The 17,582-nt window shown below is 52.6% G+C and overlaps 1 protein-coding gene across 1 annotated transcript in view; it reads right to left on the reverse strand.

The window, feature by feature from the left end:
- Positions 1 to 17,582, reverse strand: part of GALNT14 (polypeptide N-acetylgalactosaminyltransferase 14) — a 220,995-nt gene that overhangs the window by 2,914 nt on the left and 200,499 nt on the right. Inside the window, exons 10-13 of the mRNA XM_061156239.1 lie at positions 16,539 to 16,665; positions 14,334 to 14,426; positions 9,572 to 9,655; positions 8,947 to 9,091 (exon numbers count right to left, since the gene is read on the reverse strand). Of these exons, the coding sequence (XP_061012222.1) occupies positions 8,947 to 9,091; positions 9,572 to 9,655; positions 14,334 to 14,426; positions 16,539 to 16,665 (449 nt within the window). The remainder of the gene's footprint in view (positions 1 to 8,946; positions 9,092 to 9,571; positions 9,656 to 14,333; positions 14,427 to 16,538; positions 16,666 to 17,582) is intronic.

Consider the following 17,582-nt stretch of genomic DNA (forward strand, 5'->3'; position numbering starts at 1 on the left):
CTCTGTTGCCATAGCAGGCCACCGGTGCCAGGAAAAGACCTAGACCAGAAAGGATTCCTGGGGAGTAGGATGGACATAGAGACGAACAAAGACTGGCTGTGAACTGAAAATCCCTGAAGCCTGGGATGGGTCCATGGGGGTTCTTCATACTCCTCCAATGAGTTCTGTATCTATTCAAAGCTGTTTTATAATAAAAACATTAGGAAATGCATAATACTCCTCTGGCCTAGTGAACATCACCATCTTATGCGTATCATTTGCCTTCCTCCAGGGTCAGCTGAAAGGGGAAACACCCACATGCACAGAGGTGACACCAGAACCACGACAATACAGCTACACCAGCTCACATTTCTTGAGCACTTACTGTGTACCAGGTGCTGTTCTGGGAGCTTTACACACGTTAACTTAATCATGCGACTCCAATCAGGTAGGTACTATTATCATCCCCCTCTTATAGATGAGGAAGATAAAGTCAGAGAGGTCACCCTAAGTCAGTTACAGGAAGTGGCCCCTGCACCCACTCTCCCCAACATCTCTGCTGTTGCTGCTGCTGTTGGAATCATGTCTGGTTCCAGGGCTCTTTTATTCAACTTAATCTCTGGAGAAGATATCTGTCTCTGAGAGTCCCTCCTCCAGGTTGTAAATATTAAAACTATAGATCAGTTCCTCCTTGACAGGAGACAGCTGGCAGCAGATTCTTCCTCTTGGCCAGCTTCCAACAGCGGCCCCTCTGAGAAGGGAAACCAAGGTCACACCCCATGTTGGGGGCTGGGGAGGGGGGAGACCTGACATTGATGGGAACCGAGTGAGAAAATGAGTGGAGGCCTCCTCTCCGCAGACCCCACAACAGAACCTACGCGGCTCTGGCTCCCAGCCTGGGCTGCCCACTTTTACTTCCCACCTTGCCTCTGTCCCCACCGTGAACTCACAGCCTGCACCTCCCCGCACGGTCACTCCCCTCTAAGGGGTCCCCTCGGGCCTGGGTGTGGGTTTTAAGGACACAGTCCATCCTCTGCAACAGACCCAGGGAGAGAGATCCATGCGGGTCCTGAATCAGGCTCAGCGGTGGGTTCTAGGGTCCAAAACATTTGGGGAGAGTAATGAAGAAAGTGGACACAGGTCCTGGGTGTGAGCCCAGACAGTCCCTTGGCCAGTGGAGAGGGGAGAGAAGTGCCAGTGTTCGTGGACAGGGCCGCCAGGGGCCATTTGCCTCGGCCCACGGTACAACTGGCCTCAATGTTAGACTTCCGCATTGTCGGGCAACGAGGCTAAACACACAGTTAGCGATGTGGAAAGAAGATGAGGCTCGTCGCTCTGTCCTGTTACCCGACCACACAGCTTGCAGTGAACCATGAATTAGCATTTTAAAAATAAACCCTGTAATTATCTTATGATCACTATAATATACCGGCTTTGTGTTTTTTTATGTTAAAAAAGTTAACTGATTAAACACAAAAACTTAACATATACCACAATTTCTGGAAACCCATTTTGGCATTTCTTTTTAAGTATCTTAGGGGCTTCAAAACCCAGAAATGCTGGGGATGGCAGGTGGGAGGGTGGGGAGAGGTGGTCCTTGTGCCCCGAGACAACCCCCATCCACAAATGCCTTTCGGGAAGGAACGCACATGATATACTGGGGGGCTGAGGGCTGAGCCGACCACCCCCCAGGGAGGTCAGACAGGGATCGAAGCCCTCACACCACACGGACTTTCCATTAGCTGGTGCTTTACTGGCAATCAGAATAATCCAGTCTTGCATTTCCCCAAAGGAGCGCAGCCGAGAGGAGAGAGGAGAGAACTTAACGGGAAGCCCAACACAGGAGCAGGCAGGGCAGGAAGTGAAGAGAGGGTTTCTGATTCCCATTCTGCGGCCTGTCTGGCTTCCCAGAATGGCCGGTGATGAATGGGCTTATTAAATGAATCTCAGAGTCAGAAATGAATTGGAGAAGGCAGTACTGGTGGCTCAGGCCAGCCTGGCCTTGATCGCCAAGCACTGACAGCTCCATCTGGGGGACTGGAGAAGTCCCAGCCCCCACCCCAGTGCACACAGACAGCCATATCCATGAGAAGACCCCAGAGGCCATCCTGGAGGCAGTGTGACCCACCTTGCCCTGCTCCGGGACAGATGATGAGGGACTGAGGAGGAGGGCATCTCCTGGCCCTTGAACCACTTTGCTCCTGCCCTGAAAGATCAGGACTGATGATGGGAAGGGTATGGTCCAAGCTGGACCACCTGCAGGCCTTCCATGCTCAGAGGAAGTCTCTGGAGCTGCCAGTGTAAGTGAAGATAGTAGTGCCTGTCAGTGGGGAGCAGACCTCTCTCTAGTAAATGCCCATCTGGCCACAGCGCCCAGGCTGGGGCTCACCATCCTGCATTGGATGGAGAAGCAGAGAGGAAAGAAGTTCTCATGAGGAGATACCTGAAGGAGCAAAGTGCTGAAGGAAGCAGGCAGGAAGCTAAGTCAGGGGCTCAGCCCAGGGTTTGACCCTAGAATGGTCCAGAGTCACCTCTAGCAGGTAAGAAGCAATAAGTCTAGGGTAGCATTTCTCAGCTCAGGTGCTTTCGCCCCCAGCCACCTACCCAGGAAACATTGGGCAGTGTCTGAAGGCATTTTTTGACTACTATGACTAGGTTGGGGACATTATTGGCTAGTAGGTGGGGCCAGGGATGCTGTTAAACATTCTACAATGCACAGACAGTCCCTACAATGACGAATCATCTAATACCAATGCCAATAGTGCTGTGGTTGAGAAACCCTAGCCTAGTCTAAGAGCTTGGTCTCTGGAGGCAGGTGGCCCGTGCCTGAACCCTGCTTTGGCATGACTCTCATATGACCTGGGTAGCCTTGGTCAATCTATCTAAGCCTTGTTTACACATCTGTGAAATGGGGGTACTGACATGGTTCTTGCGATTATTGTGCAGGCGAAATAAGAAGATGCACGTGGAACACCGAGCCACGGGCCTGGTCCCTGGAGCAGAGTCTCTGTGAACAATATTTTCCTGACATGTGGGAAGGAGGAGTGGTTGGGTGAGGACAGAGGAACATTCCCACGTTGACAGAAGTTAGGAGGCTGTGTTTTCCTTTAGGCAGAGGTGCACCTCATTTTCTGCTGGTGGTATGTTTCCATTTCAAAAATTCCGAAGAATAAACAACAGGGAAGAAACAGAGGATGGGAGCCAGCCCTGCTGGCCGTTCTATGATTAGGCAGCCACAATTAAGTCAATGCCGAGGGGTGCTCCTGTCCTAGATTGTCCACTTTCATTGTCTACGTGACCCTCACAGCCACTCTGAGAGGTAGATACGATTTGATGGGAGGGGGACTGAGGTCAACGGGTGCTCTGGGCAACGCCAGGAGCAGAGCCCAGGGTTGACTGTGAACGTGGGGCCCCCTCGGTGAGATGGGATCCGAGTCTAGCCCACCCAGGGCCATGGGTTGGCCTTGAACCTTAGGCCACACCAGGCATCACACTGGTCCATCAAACATGCCCTGGAAGCCCACTTCAGACAAGATGTTGGGCATGAACGGGTGGATTCAAGTGAACATTCAGTTTAGCTGACCTCTTGATGCACCTGTATAGCTGTGGGATCCCCCAGATGCACTCATCGGCCGTGGTGGTGGGGAGGATTCACCACCCACAAGGACAGAGCTCAGCCACACCCAGGTTGGGGCCCGCTGACCAGGGGAGGCTCTGGGATATGCCCGCTCCTTTAGTTGGCATCTTCACTAGACTCACTCTGGAGGCTTCGTTTCCAGTCCATCCTGTCCTTTCCTCCCACGCTGTGAGAATACACCCAGTATATACTGTGTCGGGCCCTGGAGTGACTGCCAGGGCAGGAATCCTGGCTCGCCTGTTTATGAACCCCCAAACCTGGATGAGTTACTTAACTCTGCGCCTTAGTCTCCTCATCTGTGAAATGAAGGTAACAGCAGCCCCTTCCATGGAGGGTGATAATGTGCAGACATGTCCAGACGGTGCTGGCCAAGGACCAAGAGCTCAGTTACTGCCTGTTGGTTGCGATGGTGCAGGATGCCAACAGGAGAGATGGCCCTGGAGGTCTCCCTTTGGAAAACTGCCTTTGCTTTACCTCCCAGGAGACACATTTGAGAGGCAGTGGTGCAGGGGCCACGCCCAAGGGTGTGCTGAGATAGCTGGGGAGGAAGGATGGTGTCAGGTCGAGAAGTGACTGCTGGCAGCCTGTCCCATGTGTAAACTCATGGAGAGGTACCAATGCAAGTGTGGGTTTGGGGGGAAGGGCTTTGATCTTCATCTCCAGGCCACCCAGCTGCCTGCTTGAATCCTTCACAAGCCAGTAGCCTGAACTGCTGGGCTTCCAGGTAGGAGGACACATTGAAAAGTTTTATGTTTTTTCCCATTTCTTTAAATTGGGATATGGTTAGATTGGTACATCTGTCTTCTTTCTATCCTTCACAAATATTTTTCTAGGGAATCCAATAAAATTGACAGGACATTGATTACCCAGGAGGCTCCTGGGGGCTTCACATATTTACAAACTGATGGTGTATTTCTCTCACTTTCTACCCAAAGTACCAGGCTGCCACCATCTTGAATACACACTCGGGTTAGCTATTTTGTTCCCAAGGTTGACAAACAAGCAAAGGAAGGTAAGGCAGGGTGAGGGGTGGACGGGGTTGGGGGTAGAGGAGTGTGGTAAGCCAGTGTTAGAGCCAGAGAATAGCCACGGTCTCCTCTCAACATCGTGGACACCCATGTGCCCAGGGACATGCCACCTGGGGAGTGAGTGGCCAGCTGGAAGCAGAGTTCAAGGCCCCAGACCCCCATGCTCTGCTCACAAGTCAAGGACCCCAGGACCCACCACCCAAATGACCCGAGCCCAACTCAGGACCTGCATGGATCTCTCTCCCTGAGTCCATTCCAGAGGATAGACTGAGCCCCTAGTACCCACACCCAGGCCCTAAGGGGACTGTTTGGAGGGGAGTGACCACATGGTGAGATGCAGGCTGGGAGTTCACAGTGGGGACAGAGGTGAGGTGGGAAGAAAAGGGGGCAGCCCAGGCTGGAAGGCAGAGCCGTGTGTGTCCCCTGGGCTGGTGTGGAGTCTGCGGACAGTGGGCCTCCATTCACATTCCTGCTCAGCTCCCATCAACGTCAGGTCTGCCCCCTCCCAGGTCCCTGACGTGGGGTGTGACCTTGGTTTCCTTCTCATAGGGGCTACCACTGGAAACTAGCCAAGAGGAAGAACCTCATGCCGGCTATCTCCTGTCAAGGAGGAGCTGATCTCTAGTTTTAATATTTACAACCTGGAGGAGGGCCCTCAGAGACAGACATCTTCTCCTGAGATTCAATGGAATAAAAGGGCCTTGGAACCAGTTATGACTTGAGCCGTGGCAGCAGCAACAGCACACATAGTGTGGAGGCCAGATTTTCAAATCCTGCCTTCCTCACTTCCTAGCATCTGACCTAGGATCATCTCTCCAGACCTCAGTCTCATGATCCATAAAATAAGGATAATATCTACTTAATTGGGTTTTTACGTCACGTTCTTGACATGGCCTCTCAGAGACAGAGAGGTGGGGGCAGGAGAGAAGGTGAGAGAGTCCAGGGTCTGAGGGGCAACACGACATCTCTGAATGGCCAAGGGGTAGGAGAAGCCAGAGATGTGGGAAGGGAGAGGAGGAAAGGAGAGTGAGTGCATTAGCAGGAGGGGTCGGGAAACAGGAAGACAGGTCAGGTGGTTTATGCAGGAAGGAAGAGCAGACACTGAAAGGAAGAGAAAGGTAACCTAAGTCAATCCCACAAGGGTGTACACTCCATGCACACACGGGCTTGAACACGCATACACCCAGAAACACATGCATGCACCCCCAGGCACAGTTGGGGGACCAGTCTGGCTGAAATAACTATGTGGATTTCTCTTCATGGGTTCAACACCTTCAGAATACTTGGACAGGCACCCCAGGCCTGCTGTTGGCTGTGGGCCCCGCTAGGAGAGCTGTGTCTAACCCGGCTTAGTCCCACCCTGTACCCCAGCACGCAGCCTGGCGCCCAGGGCACCTTGCACACTTAGTAGGTGTCATCTGTTGATGAAAACTGAACATCTTCCTCACTCGTGTGTTCTTTCCATATCCCGAATTCGAACTGCTGCCACACACACCCAACTGTTCTCTCCGAAGCAGAGAGTAGTGACAGCTTGGCAAGATGTTCTAGAAAAGAACTCTTTGCTCACTTGAAGACGGTTTCCATGATAAGCCATAGTTTCCAACAGTGACAGCTCTTTCCTCTCCCCTTCCTCCCTCCACCAGAACATCAGCCAGAAGAGGGACCCTTCCCTTCCAGTCAAATGAAGGCCTGGCAGCATCTTCTTTGGCCAGGTTATAGGGGTAGGGGGGCTCCCTGCTGAGACCCAGAGAGCCTGTGGCTACCCACTGCCACTTCTTACGCAACCAAAGACAGTAAGTGCCAGAAGAACCCCCTACTCTGCTACAAACGGACAAGGCAAACTTCTGTTCCAGGGGAAGGGGGACAATGACATTCTGGCTGTTTGCAATCCCCCACGAGCAGGGCCCACACACAGAATCAGAAGAGAGCGATGTGCGTTATCCCTCACACATTTTATAAAGCGCCACTGACAAGTGCTGTCATTCTCAGCCATGCTGCCACACTTCAAGCAGAGTTGACACCTCTGTCTCCGTCCCCCTTTCCTGTCTGACTCAGGCAGCCCCCTCCCGTGTCCTGCTGGAGCAGAGATGATTTTTGGAAAAATCTCGGCAATCTGGAGGCTGGGGGTGTGATGCCTCAAGTGCCAGGCAGAGGCTGTGGGTTTTTGTGGCAGACACTGTGGAGCCACTGAAGGCTGCATGGAGATGGGGAACTATGGTCTGGTGACCACATGTTACTTGAGGCAGTGGCCATAATCTAACATGGCGGTTCCCAAGCAGAGTGGTCTTGTCCCTCCGGGGCCTTTGGTAAAGCCTGGGGACAGCTTTGATTGGCATGACTGGTGTGTTGGGGGGATGCTACTGACATCCAAGGTGCAGGGACCAGGGGAGTCGCTAGACAGCCTACAGCACACAGGATGGTTGCCACCACAGAGTGACCCAACCCCAACTGTAAATAGTGCCTGAGGGCTGCTGATCAGGCATGAAGAAGTGAATACCTGGGCCAAGAACAGCTATTCTGAGGGGAGGATGGCTGGGTCTTACAGGAATAAGGGATGTGGGAGAAACAGGAGCCACGGGAGATGATGGACAGGACTGGAAACTCAGAGCCTGGGAAAGGTGACCACTCAGAGAGAATTAGCGGGGTGGTGCAATGGCTGGGGAGCCTGATAGGTGCTTGGAGCCATCTGTTGGCTTGAGTTTCAGAGGGGTTTGTCATGGCCATGGACTGGCTCGATCACCCACTGTTTGAGAGGGAGAGTCCGGGAGGGTCAGCTAAGCGTAAACCCTTCAGCCTCCATCCATCTCCTGGGCTTGCACAGCTCCTACTCCTGAGGATAAAACTCAACCTCTTCTGCTGGGAAAAGAGGCTGTGAGGTGTTTCTTCCTTATTCTCCAGCCTCACCTTCACAGCTCCCTCACATTCCACCCCTCTGACTATGTCTTGAAAGGCATCCTGCCTCCCAGGCCCAGGGCGTGGTACACGCTGGACTTCCCCACCTGCCCTTTCTCCCCTTCCTGACCCCCGTGTTTCTACTCATCTCTGAGGACACCACTCCTGCTCAGGTCCTCTGGGAAGACTTCCTAACCCTCGTGCAGAGGTTGGACACCCTCACTCTGCAGTTCTACAGCATCATGGACCAAACTCTCTCCAGGGCAGAAACTAGATCACAGTGGCTGCTGACTTGTTCCTTTCTGCATTAGATACCTTGAGGGGCCACCAATGCCCGCAATGTGGCCTTTCATCTGTGCATCTCCACAGTCAGCAGAGAATGTACATGTTCGTTGAGTGAATGAATGAATGAGTGAATTCACGGATGAGTGAAGGCACTGAATTTGTGAATCAATAACACAGAGGAGGTTACTAAAGCTGAAAGCATGAATAAAATTTCCAAGAAACCACTCACAGAGAAAAGAACAGTGAATTGAGAACCTTGGTGAATATTCACCATAAGGGTATGAGAGCTGGGGAGAGGAGCTGGCAGTAAAAACAAGCGGCGGAAAGAACAGAAATGCAGGACAATCGGGATCATGCAGTGTCCCCAGAGCCAGGAGGCAAGTCACGAGATGGACAAGCTCTAATGCATCCAGCAGGCCAAGTGTTACAGAGGTTGAGACAGGCTGTGAATGTGCCAGTGACTTTTAAAAGAGCTCGATCCTCAGAGGGCAGATCACTGACCCACAGAGTATTGATGAATCAGCTAAGGCACAAGGAAACCTTTCTGAGAAGGGGCGCCTGAGGTCCCTCTGGACCTGGGGGAAGCAGGAGAGGCAGAGGTGGAGCCATGGCCTGCAGAGGGCAGAAGAGCGATGATCAAGGGACCTGCCCAGAGACCAGAATGGTAGACGACAGGGAAGGCCATACCACTGCTGATGTGACTGCCTGGAAGGCAGGGTTAGATCAGCAGGGAGACGCATAGAGCAGGTATTTCATCCTGGAGGCAGTGGCTTTTCAGTTTGCATCTCATACCTTTGAGGTGGCCGTGCTGCCCACTCTGCCTGATCCAGCCCACATTTACCACCAGCAGCTTGGGCATCCTCATTCAACTCCTGCTAATTTAATGGTTAATTCCTAGAGGTGGTAAGTTGCCTGGGGAGGCCTCTTTAAGAGAAAGTCCATGCATTTGGAAACCTAGCGGAGTGAACCCAGTCCCAGAGTGAGGGGCATTGTGCTTCTCGTGTTCTGCTGTAGAGCTCCAGGTACAACTAGACACCTGGTTCATGCAAAAGCAGGAAGCAGAGGCCAAGCACATTCATATGTTCAAGTATCCCCAGCCATTCAAGTAGTCCCAGGTTACCTTACCTGGGACTTGGCATCCTTGCCTTCGGTCTTGACACAGGGGCTTAACTTGAGGTTGGAGATCTCCTGGTCTTTCCGCTTCTGAGCCTCCAGGCACTTCTGCCTCTGTCGGATACTGCCCTTCTGGATGGAAGAGTCCTTGGGCACCCTAGAGGAAGGCCACAGGAGGGATGAGAATCCGCGGTTCTTAGGATTAACAGTAACACCAGCTGTCGGAGAGGTCGGGCAGTGTCTGGAAAATGGCAGGGGCACGTCGCCCTGGCTGTGTTACAATGACTTGTACTACTCAGGGCCTGAGGATGTGAGAGGTACCACTAGGAATGAGGCAGCAAGGAATGACTCAGGAGTCTGGAGCCTGGAATCAGTGAGTCCATGCCCTAAGGTCACACTCCAGAGCTCAAACCCCAGCAGCTGAGAAATACTGCTAGAAGCCAACCTCAATCCCTCATGCCACCAATGAAAAAAATTCTCTCTCAGGTTTCTGGGATAAGTGGAGCCAACTGGTCTTTTCAGACCTCCATCTAGTTAAAAACCCTCATAGAGATGGCCACGGGAAGTCCCTTCTCCAAACCAAGTTAGCAGAGGGTCTCTCTGAAGGCAGCAAAGGCTCAAAGCACAGGGCAGATACCTGAGTTCTGGGTAGACATTCTCCAGGTACCACTTGAAGCTCTGGCATTGCAGGTTCTTCCTCAGGTTCCGTCTGCTCTCGATGCTGGGGGCGGAAGAGGCAGGGAGACATAGAGACAAAACACAGCTGGTTGGAGACAGGTACCAGCCACAGGGGCCCAGGGGCACCCACCCTCCAGGCTGGGAGGTGCCCCCATGCAGCCCGTGCCCACTCTCTGCACCCACAGCTCTCTGGAGGGTGCTGGAGAAATTAACAGAGAGATTTTGAGAGCCCCAGAGAGAGCTATGGAAACACTTGGCAATACCTCATAGTGGAGCGGTGATGTCACCAAAGATTTGTGCTTTTACTTGGAAATAGAATTTGGGGGTATTTTTACTTTTCATTAAAAACAAAGCTACAAGAACATTTGGTGTATTGTTAATAATTCACTGCCAGGGCTCTGGGTCTACTTCCTCACAAATCCCTCTTTGGATTCTGCTCTTAAAATACCACCCTTACTTCCCCCACCCGCTACCCCCAATTCTGGCCAAGCCAGCCTCAAAGAATTCTCTTCTTTAGCTGGTTCTGGGCTTTGGCCATCACATATTTACTGAGTACCTAGTATGTGCTGGGCATTGTGCCCAAGAGGGACCTGATGGTGAGTTTTCAAGCAAGAGAGACAGGTAAAGAACCAGGTGCCCACAGCCCAGGGTGGATGTGGGGTAGGTGTGCAGGGGCTGTGGGAGCATCTCAGGGGTGGCCCCTTGCTTGTCGGGTTGGTGGTGGTCGGGTGATGATGTGGAAGCTGGAAGGAAAGTGAACATTGTCTAGACAAACCAGAAAGAGGGTAAAGTGGGGGCCCCTGGTAGTGGCAAGGGAACAGCAGAGAGAGATCAGTGCATGTGAAGAGGGAAGGGGTCTATTGGCGGTAGCAGTGGTGCAGGTTAGAATGTGTTGGGGCAGGGGGCATGGGAGAGGGGAGGTGAGTCAGAGGAGAGGTGAACGTGCAGTCATAAAGGTCCTGTGAAATACCAAGGAGGAGCTTGGCCTTTATTTTCAGGGCAATGGGCTGCCATGGATGGGTTTGAAACAGAGTACAATGTGGCAGTATTATTCCTTTAAGAGCATCTACTGATGGTGCCAAAGAATTGATGTTTTTGAACTGTAGTGCTGAAAAAGACTCTTGAGAGTCCCTTGGAATACAAGGAGATCAAACCAGCCAATCCTAAAGGAAATCAGCCCTGAATATTCATTGGAAGGCCTGATGCTGAAGCTGAAGCTCTAATACTTTGGCCACCTGATGCAAAGAAATGACTCACAGAAAAGACCCTGGTGCTGGGAAAGATTGAGGGCAGGAGGAGAAGGGGACGACAGGATGAGATGGTTGGATGGTATCACCAACTCAACAGACATGAGTTTGAGTGAACTCTGGGAGATAGTGAAGGACAGGGAATCTGGGTGTGCTATAGTCCGTGGGGTCTCAAAGAGCTGGACACGACTGAGTGACTGAACAACAATAGCAAGGTAAATGAGTTTGGTGCCCAAAGCTGGAAGAGCAGTTAGGCACCAGGTCGAAACCTGGTGCCAACCATGCTTTCTGGCAGGGGAGTAGGGTGGGATGGGAGAGAGGGACAGGTTTCATTCTCTCTCCTTTTCCACCAGTACACCTGATTTCCACATACGCCCTGTTCTTCCTGGGCAACCACACAGAACCAGCCCTGCTTTCTCAAGCCTCGTCTCCTTCCACCCCAAAGACTGGACTGGGCACCCTCATCATACTGGAACTTCTTATACAGCATTTACTGCATCTCCTCACCAGATGCTAAGCAACATGAGGACAGGAATGACATCACTTGAAAAAGCCTAAATGTTCAGTATTTGCAAGAATCCAGATGATCAGTGTATGAGTGAGGCAGGACCTCTGGGACTTGGTGATAGTTTAGGTGTGGGAGGATGGGGAGGGAGAAATCAAGGTTGACACTCAAGATTTCTGGTTTGACAACAGGATGCATGGAAGAGCTAAGGTGGGGAATATGGTGGAAAGGAGCAAGTTTAGGAGCAAACAGGAAGAGTTCAGTTAGAATTTGTTGAGTCAGAGGAGCCTGGGAGGCATCCAGGCAGAGATGTCCAGTTGCTATTCGGACATAAGGACTGGAGCTCAGGAGAGGTGCAAGATGTGTTTAATCATTCAGTTGTGCCCAACTCTGCAACCTCATAGACTGTAGCCCACCAGGCTCCTCTGTCCATGGGATTTTTTTAGGCAAGAATAAATGGTTGGTTGGGTTGTCATTTCCCTCTCTAAGGACTTGAGTTCAGAGGCGAGGTGGTGCAGGAAAGGATGGAAACATGCTTATCGGCAGCACAGAGGTGGCTGATGTAAGACAAGGGTTTATGACAGGTCCTCTGGGAAGACCAACATACAAGGGTGGGCAGAGGAACCTAAGCCTGCAGAGTGGGCAGAGAGGGTGCAGCTTGCATCTCCAGATGAGAGCCAAGACTTCAGTTCTAGAAACTGAGATCAGAGGGGTGCCTAAAGGGGTTTGGGTGGGAGAAGACTCATATCAATAGAGTAATCGAGGAAGGTAAGGGCCCTGGGGGGCCATGGGTGGGCCAGGTGGGAGTGATTGTAGGGGATGGAGGCCATGGCCTCAGCTCACAGTCAGAAGAAGGGAAATGGGGAGCCACAAACAGCGATGTAGGCAGCTCTTTCATGAAGCTTGGCTCTGAAGGAGCAGAAGAGAGGGTATAGGTGATGAGCAACGTTGGCTTGAGGGAGAGTTCTTATAGTTTGTTTTCTTTCCTTCTCTTTTTTATTTTTTAAAACATATGTAAGATACAGAATAAATTTAAATACTAAGGGGAACCATGCAATAGAGAAGAGAGTTGGGTGATCAGGGAGCGTGAAGGCACAGGGAAGGCCAAGTCCCCTGGAACAGGGGCTCCCACACTGTCTGCAGGTTAGAGTCACCTAGTTGGGGGGCAGGGCATCTTTTACAAATTCTACAGCCCAGGACACAGCCCAGACTTAATCTACTCTCTGGGGCTGGAATAGAGGCAGCAGCAGTTTTTGAAGCTCCTCAGGTGACTGAGACGTCCAGAGAGTCTGGAAACCATCACCCTGGAATTCTGCTCCTTGAGTTGAGGTCCTCAGACCAGCACCACCAGCACCACCTGGGGCTCATAGAAATGCACACCTACTGAACCAACATCCACACTGTAACAAGATCCCCCGGAGATCTGTGTGCACATTAAAGTTTGAGAAGCTGAGAGGCAGGCGGAGATGAATCCAGGCAGTGGGAACTCGATCAGTGGTGATTTATGAATGAATGCAGGAGAGAAGAGTGCATCTGGGGAACAGGTAGAGGGCTGGCCTGCCACAGCGGGAGGCACCCCTTATCCTTCCAGATAAAAGAGACAGGGGGATAGTGCAGGTACAGGGTGGTCGGGCTCAGGAAGCTGGTGCTATTTCATCTATAAAACAGAGGTGTCATGTGCTGTGAGTGAAAGCAGGGCAGGCTCCACAGCTGGAGAAAATGGAAAAGGTACAAATGAAGATTGAAGGAGAATGCCGGCCAGGCAAGGGGGCAGGATTAAGAGGCCCACTGAGGGCCTCCATGAGCCGGATGGCCACAGAGGCTTAGCAGCACCAGCTGATACTCCCAGAGCGGTTCAGCAGCCTGCCCACAGGGAGGAAAAGGCACAAAGTCAGGTTCACCCAAGGTCAAGAGGGAGGCCTGGGAGGGCGGGTAGATGCCCAACATGGCAAGAGATTCAAGGACAACATCTTTTAAGCCCTCTGCTTACGTAAGAAAGTAGAACCCAAGCTGGAGAGGGGAAGGCAGTGAAGAAAGAAGGGGTGGACGGACATGGCCAGTGAACCGGAAGTTAGCTGAGGACTCAGAATAAACACTGTGGGAGGCTCTGAGGAGAAGCGGAGACCAGCGTGGGTTTTCAGTTTCAGAAATGCAAACACTTTGGCAGGCTCGTGATTTAATCCACCTGGGAGTGACGGGCTCGATCGATGGAGTGTAGGCCGCAAACATGCCATCTGCTCCACAGCCTTAGTACAACTGAGGGACATCAGATGACAAAAGCCACCAGTTGCCCCCTCTCAAAAAAGATGAATATGACATCAATCAAGTTGCATTTTTCTCTACTCAAACCAGCCCTGAGTCGGGGAATGCAACATCACAAAGTTTGGGGATCAGACAGGTGTGATTTGAGCTTCTCCTCCTATAATGGTGTGATCCATGGCAAGTACCTGAAGATGTAGAAGCCTCAGGCTCTGTATCTGTAAAACAGGGGTAATTATACCCATTTCTCAGTTTGCAGAGGACTAATGAGGCATCTCATGAAATGGCATCTGGCCCTTAACTCCTCTCCCTGTCCTCTTCCACCCCCCATGAAGCTGGAGCCCTGCTCTAGAGGAGGTCTACACAGTACTGTTCTTTGTAAAAAGAGGAGGATTTAAGCTTCAGCAGCTGAGGAGGAGGAGGAGGGAACTCTAATCTAGAGGGAGCAGCACTGCTTAGCCCAGCATCCCACCTTTCTGTAAAAAGCTGGAAACACCAGTCCACTGCACAGGGCATGGCTCTATCCACTGAGTGGATGGTCCAGGCTGCCAGGGTCTCCCACAGGCGTGGCCCGGGGCCCTGTACCCAGGACTAGGCAGGAGCAAGAAGGCACAGGAAGGCAGAACAGGCCCAGCCCCGGCCCCGGCCCTGGTGGCCGGTGAGCTGCGGCTCTGGGCTGTCTGCACAAAACAACCAGGGGAGACACTCACTTGCCAAAGGGCCTCTCCAGGGCGAATGGCCGGGAAGCATAATAGTACTGCTTGTACTCATCCATCCACACTTCAGCTGTCCGCTTGGTGTTCCTGGAAAGACAAGGGGTATCACGGATGGGCTCTCTGAGAGGACCGGGGATGTACCCAGCTAAAATACACACATGTGATAAGTGGGCAGTGTTGCCCGCACGGGGGCCACCACGGTTCAGTAACTTTATTCTCCCCAGGGTGCTGAGCCCACCAATCTCCAAAGGGGCCTCTCCCCCAAGACATAGGATTTTAGTAGTCACGACATACCCTCTTCCCAAAAGGCACAGACCAGAGAAATTATACCAGAAATTGAACTTCCCATGGCTCTCAGAAAAAGAGAAAAAAGCCAAGAGAATCTGGCGTGTCCCTTTGGTGCCAGTACAAGAGGGGAGAGTGTTGATCATCTCATCTCTGGCCATCCATGGGCTCCTGTTCTAGAACTCTCCCCATCAGCAAAGGGCGCAGCTCTCCAAGGGGGAAGCCAGTCACGCATGAGATTTGCACAGGCCATGTGATTAGCTTGGCGCAGGTATAAAGAATGAAGTAACCACGTCATCTTGGTCAAATGTTTGCTAGGATTCTGAAGTTTTTTAAAAAAAATTAGCTATCTGCTGTGAGTCTGACCCCAAAGGTCACAGAAAAAGAGACAGACATGGAGGATGTTGTCACTCAGCTATCCGGGACACCAGGGTACCAGGAAGAGAAGACACGGGAAAACAATCAGAAGCCTAAGCAGCACCTCCCAAGGCCTGAGTACATGGACTCGGGGGTGTCACCAAGAGGGCATGGCCTGCCCGTGGACCTGAAGGAGTTTTGCACATGCAGTCCAGCTCTTGGTGCACTGAAGACAGCTCCTTGCTGGCTCCCTCCATTGGCCCAATCATAGCACACTGGACGCTGCCGAGACCACACTGCCCCGTTTCCCCTCAACTCCATTGGCATGCAGGGCCCAGTCCCAAATGCAAGGAACTTTCTAGAGCCCATGGCTCAGCCCCCCACTCCCCAGCTGGCCCCTGCTCCACATCATAGCCCCTTGACTTTCCTGCACCAGGCATCCCAGCTCACCTTTCCCTGTCAAGACCCCGAGCCCAGGCAGCCCTGCCTTTGTTCCAGTCCCTGCTAAGGGGGTTCTCATGACCCTACCCTGTCAAGCATGAGGTCAGCTTTCTCACTGGTCAAGCCTACAGCTCCCCTACACCTGTCCACACCCACACCCCGTCCACACCCACACCTGTCCACATGTGTGAGTAACCAAGGATGAGAGAACCCAGAAGAAAACACTGCAGGGGAAGAAAAACACTCAAAGAGGTGCTCTGTTCCTCCCTCCCCAAAATGGACCAAATGAGAGGGGAAAAAAAAGGCAAAGGAGGAATAAATGGGGAGTGAAGTTGTCAAGTGACAAGAGGATTAGACAGAAGGGGAGAAGAAGCTGGAGGAAAAGATGAGCAGAAGGAGAAAAGGAGGTACAGAATTCTTTTTAAAGGAGAAGAAAAAGGTTGAAGGAGAAGAAATCATGAAAAGGAGACAGGTGTATGGAGCGAGCAAGAATAAGCAAGTGGGCATCGCTGGGTCACTGAGATCTCCTGATCTCTGTCCTGTTCCTGGGCAGGAAGTGACGAGCCCCAGGAAGGGAACCCAGGGCCTACGGCAGCCTGGCCGTTTCTGTGCACCCACGAGGCCCTGGAGCAGTCACCTGGGCTGTATCTACTTGTGCCTCCATTCCCGAATCTTCCCCAAGGGCCTTTCCCCTGGTGACCCAGCCTGAAGGTGATCCCTGCAGATCCCTGCAGGGGATCTTCTAGAACTCAGCGGCAAAAATGGCTACCCTCCCCCTGCCCCAAACAACACAAAATACCCAGAGCCCTGAGCCCTGCGGGAGGGTGCTGCCTAGTGACTCAAAGGCCCCAAGGCCACAGGCAGGGCCTTGCCAAGCCTGGGAGAAGTCAAGGGTGGAAAACAACCTCAAGGCCTCCAGCCTGGACCTGGATAGGCAGGCCTGACCTCTCTTGCCCAGGCTGTGGCCCAGCAAGCATAACACGCAGCCCCTGTCCATTCACGACACTCAGGCAGCCGAACCTACCAGAGAACCCGGGACAGCCACAGCCCATCACCAGAAAAGCCCGTGGCCACCGCCACCCCCGGGGAACCCGAACCCCCACAACACATGCTTACTTTATATACGTGTTGGCGTTGCCATCTGGGAAAATATACGGGTGCTTCTTCCGGAAGACATGGCCCACTCGGCTGCAGGGGACGATCTCCAGGCTGCCCCCACACATCCATACCCTGAAGGAGATTTCTGCAAGACAGCGAGGCCCCCATCACTGCTCTGCCTCCTAGACTGAGCCCTGAGACACCAGGCGCCAGGGAGTCCCAGGTCCCAAGGCGAGGGGAGGGCGGCAGCAGCCTGCCTAGGGCACCAACTCCACAGCCAGACTCCACGGGCCTGCTACCTCGGTTGCCCTGCCCACAACGAGAATGCTAAACAACTCACACCTGGGAGGGTGGTTTGCCTTAACAAGGAAACTGGCGGACACAGGAGAACATATGGAGGGCTGTGCTTATGCCTTTGGAACACTCTCTGGGGCCAGCAGGGTGGGGGCTTCTGTGTGAGGCTTTGGCCTGGAACAGAGGAGCACAGGGACTATGAGAGACCTGCTTTTGAGTATATGGAAGGTTTCCGGGTAGAAGATGGATTAGACTAGCTCCTATGACCCTAGAAGGTCAGAACCAGGACCAAGGAGAAAGACTTTTCCATTAGAGACTATGGGAGAATTTTCTGCTGGTCAAGGTCCAGATAGAAGGGGTTGTCATGGAGTTAGTGCATTTCCCACTCTGACAGGCTGGCAAGCCACCTGGCCAGGATGGGACAGACAAGACCAGTTCCCAGGAGGCGCCTGGACAAGGTGTCAATGCTGAGAGTCCACTCTATCTCCTGCGAGGTCATCTGAATCACAGCCCAGAGAAGAAAGTCTGAGCCATAGCCAAGAGCTGCGAACAACCATAGAAAGTGCTGGAAGCCTCGAAGCTGTTGCTGGGGTGCTTGCCTGGGTAGGGATTTGCAAACAAACCCATTTTCCCCAGTTGGCTGCTGTAGCAGGGACCTCAGGGAGTGGGGTGAGGTAGAGTCAGGAGAGGTGGGTGGGCTGAGACCATGCTGGCCGATGCTCTTCTCCCTCGAAGCTGCTTCCCGCAGACTTGGAGCAGTGGTCCTGC

This window comes from Dama dama, chromosome 11 (genome assembly GCF_033118175.1).
Source record: "Dama dama isolate Ldn47 chromosome 11, ASM3311817v1, whole genome shotgun sequence".
NCBI lineage: Eukaryota > Metazoa > Chordata > Mammalia > Artiodactyla > Cervidae > Dama > Dama dama.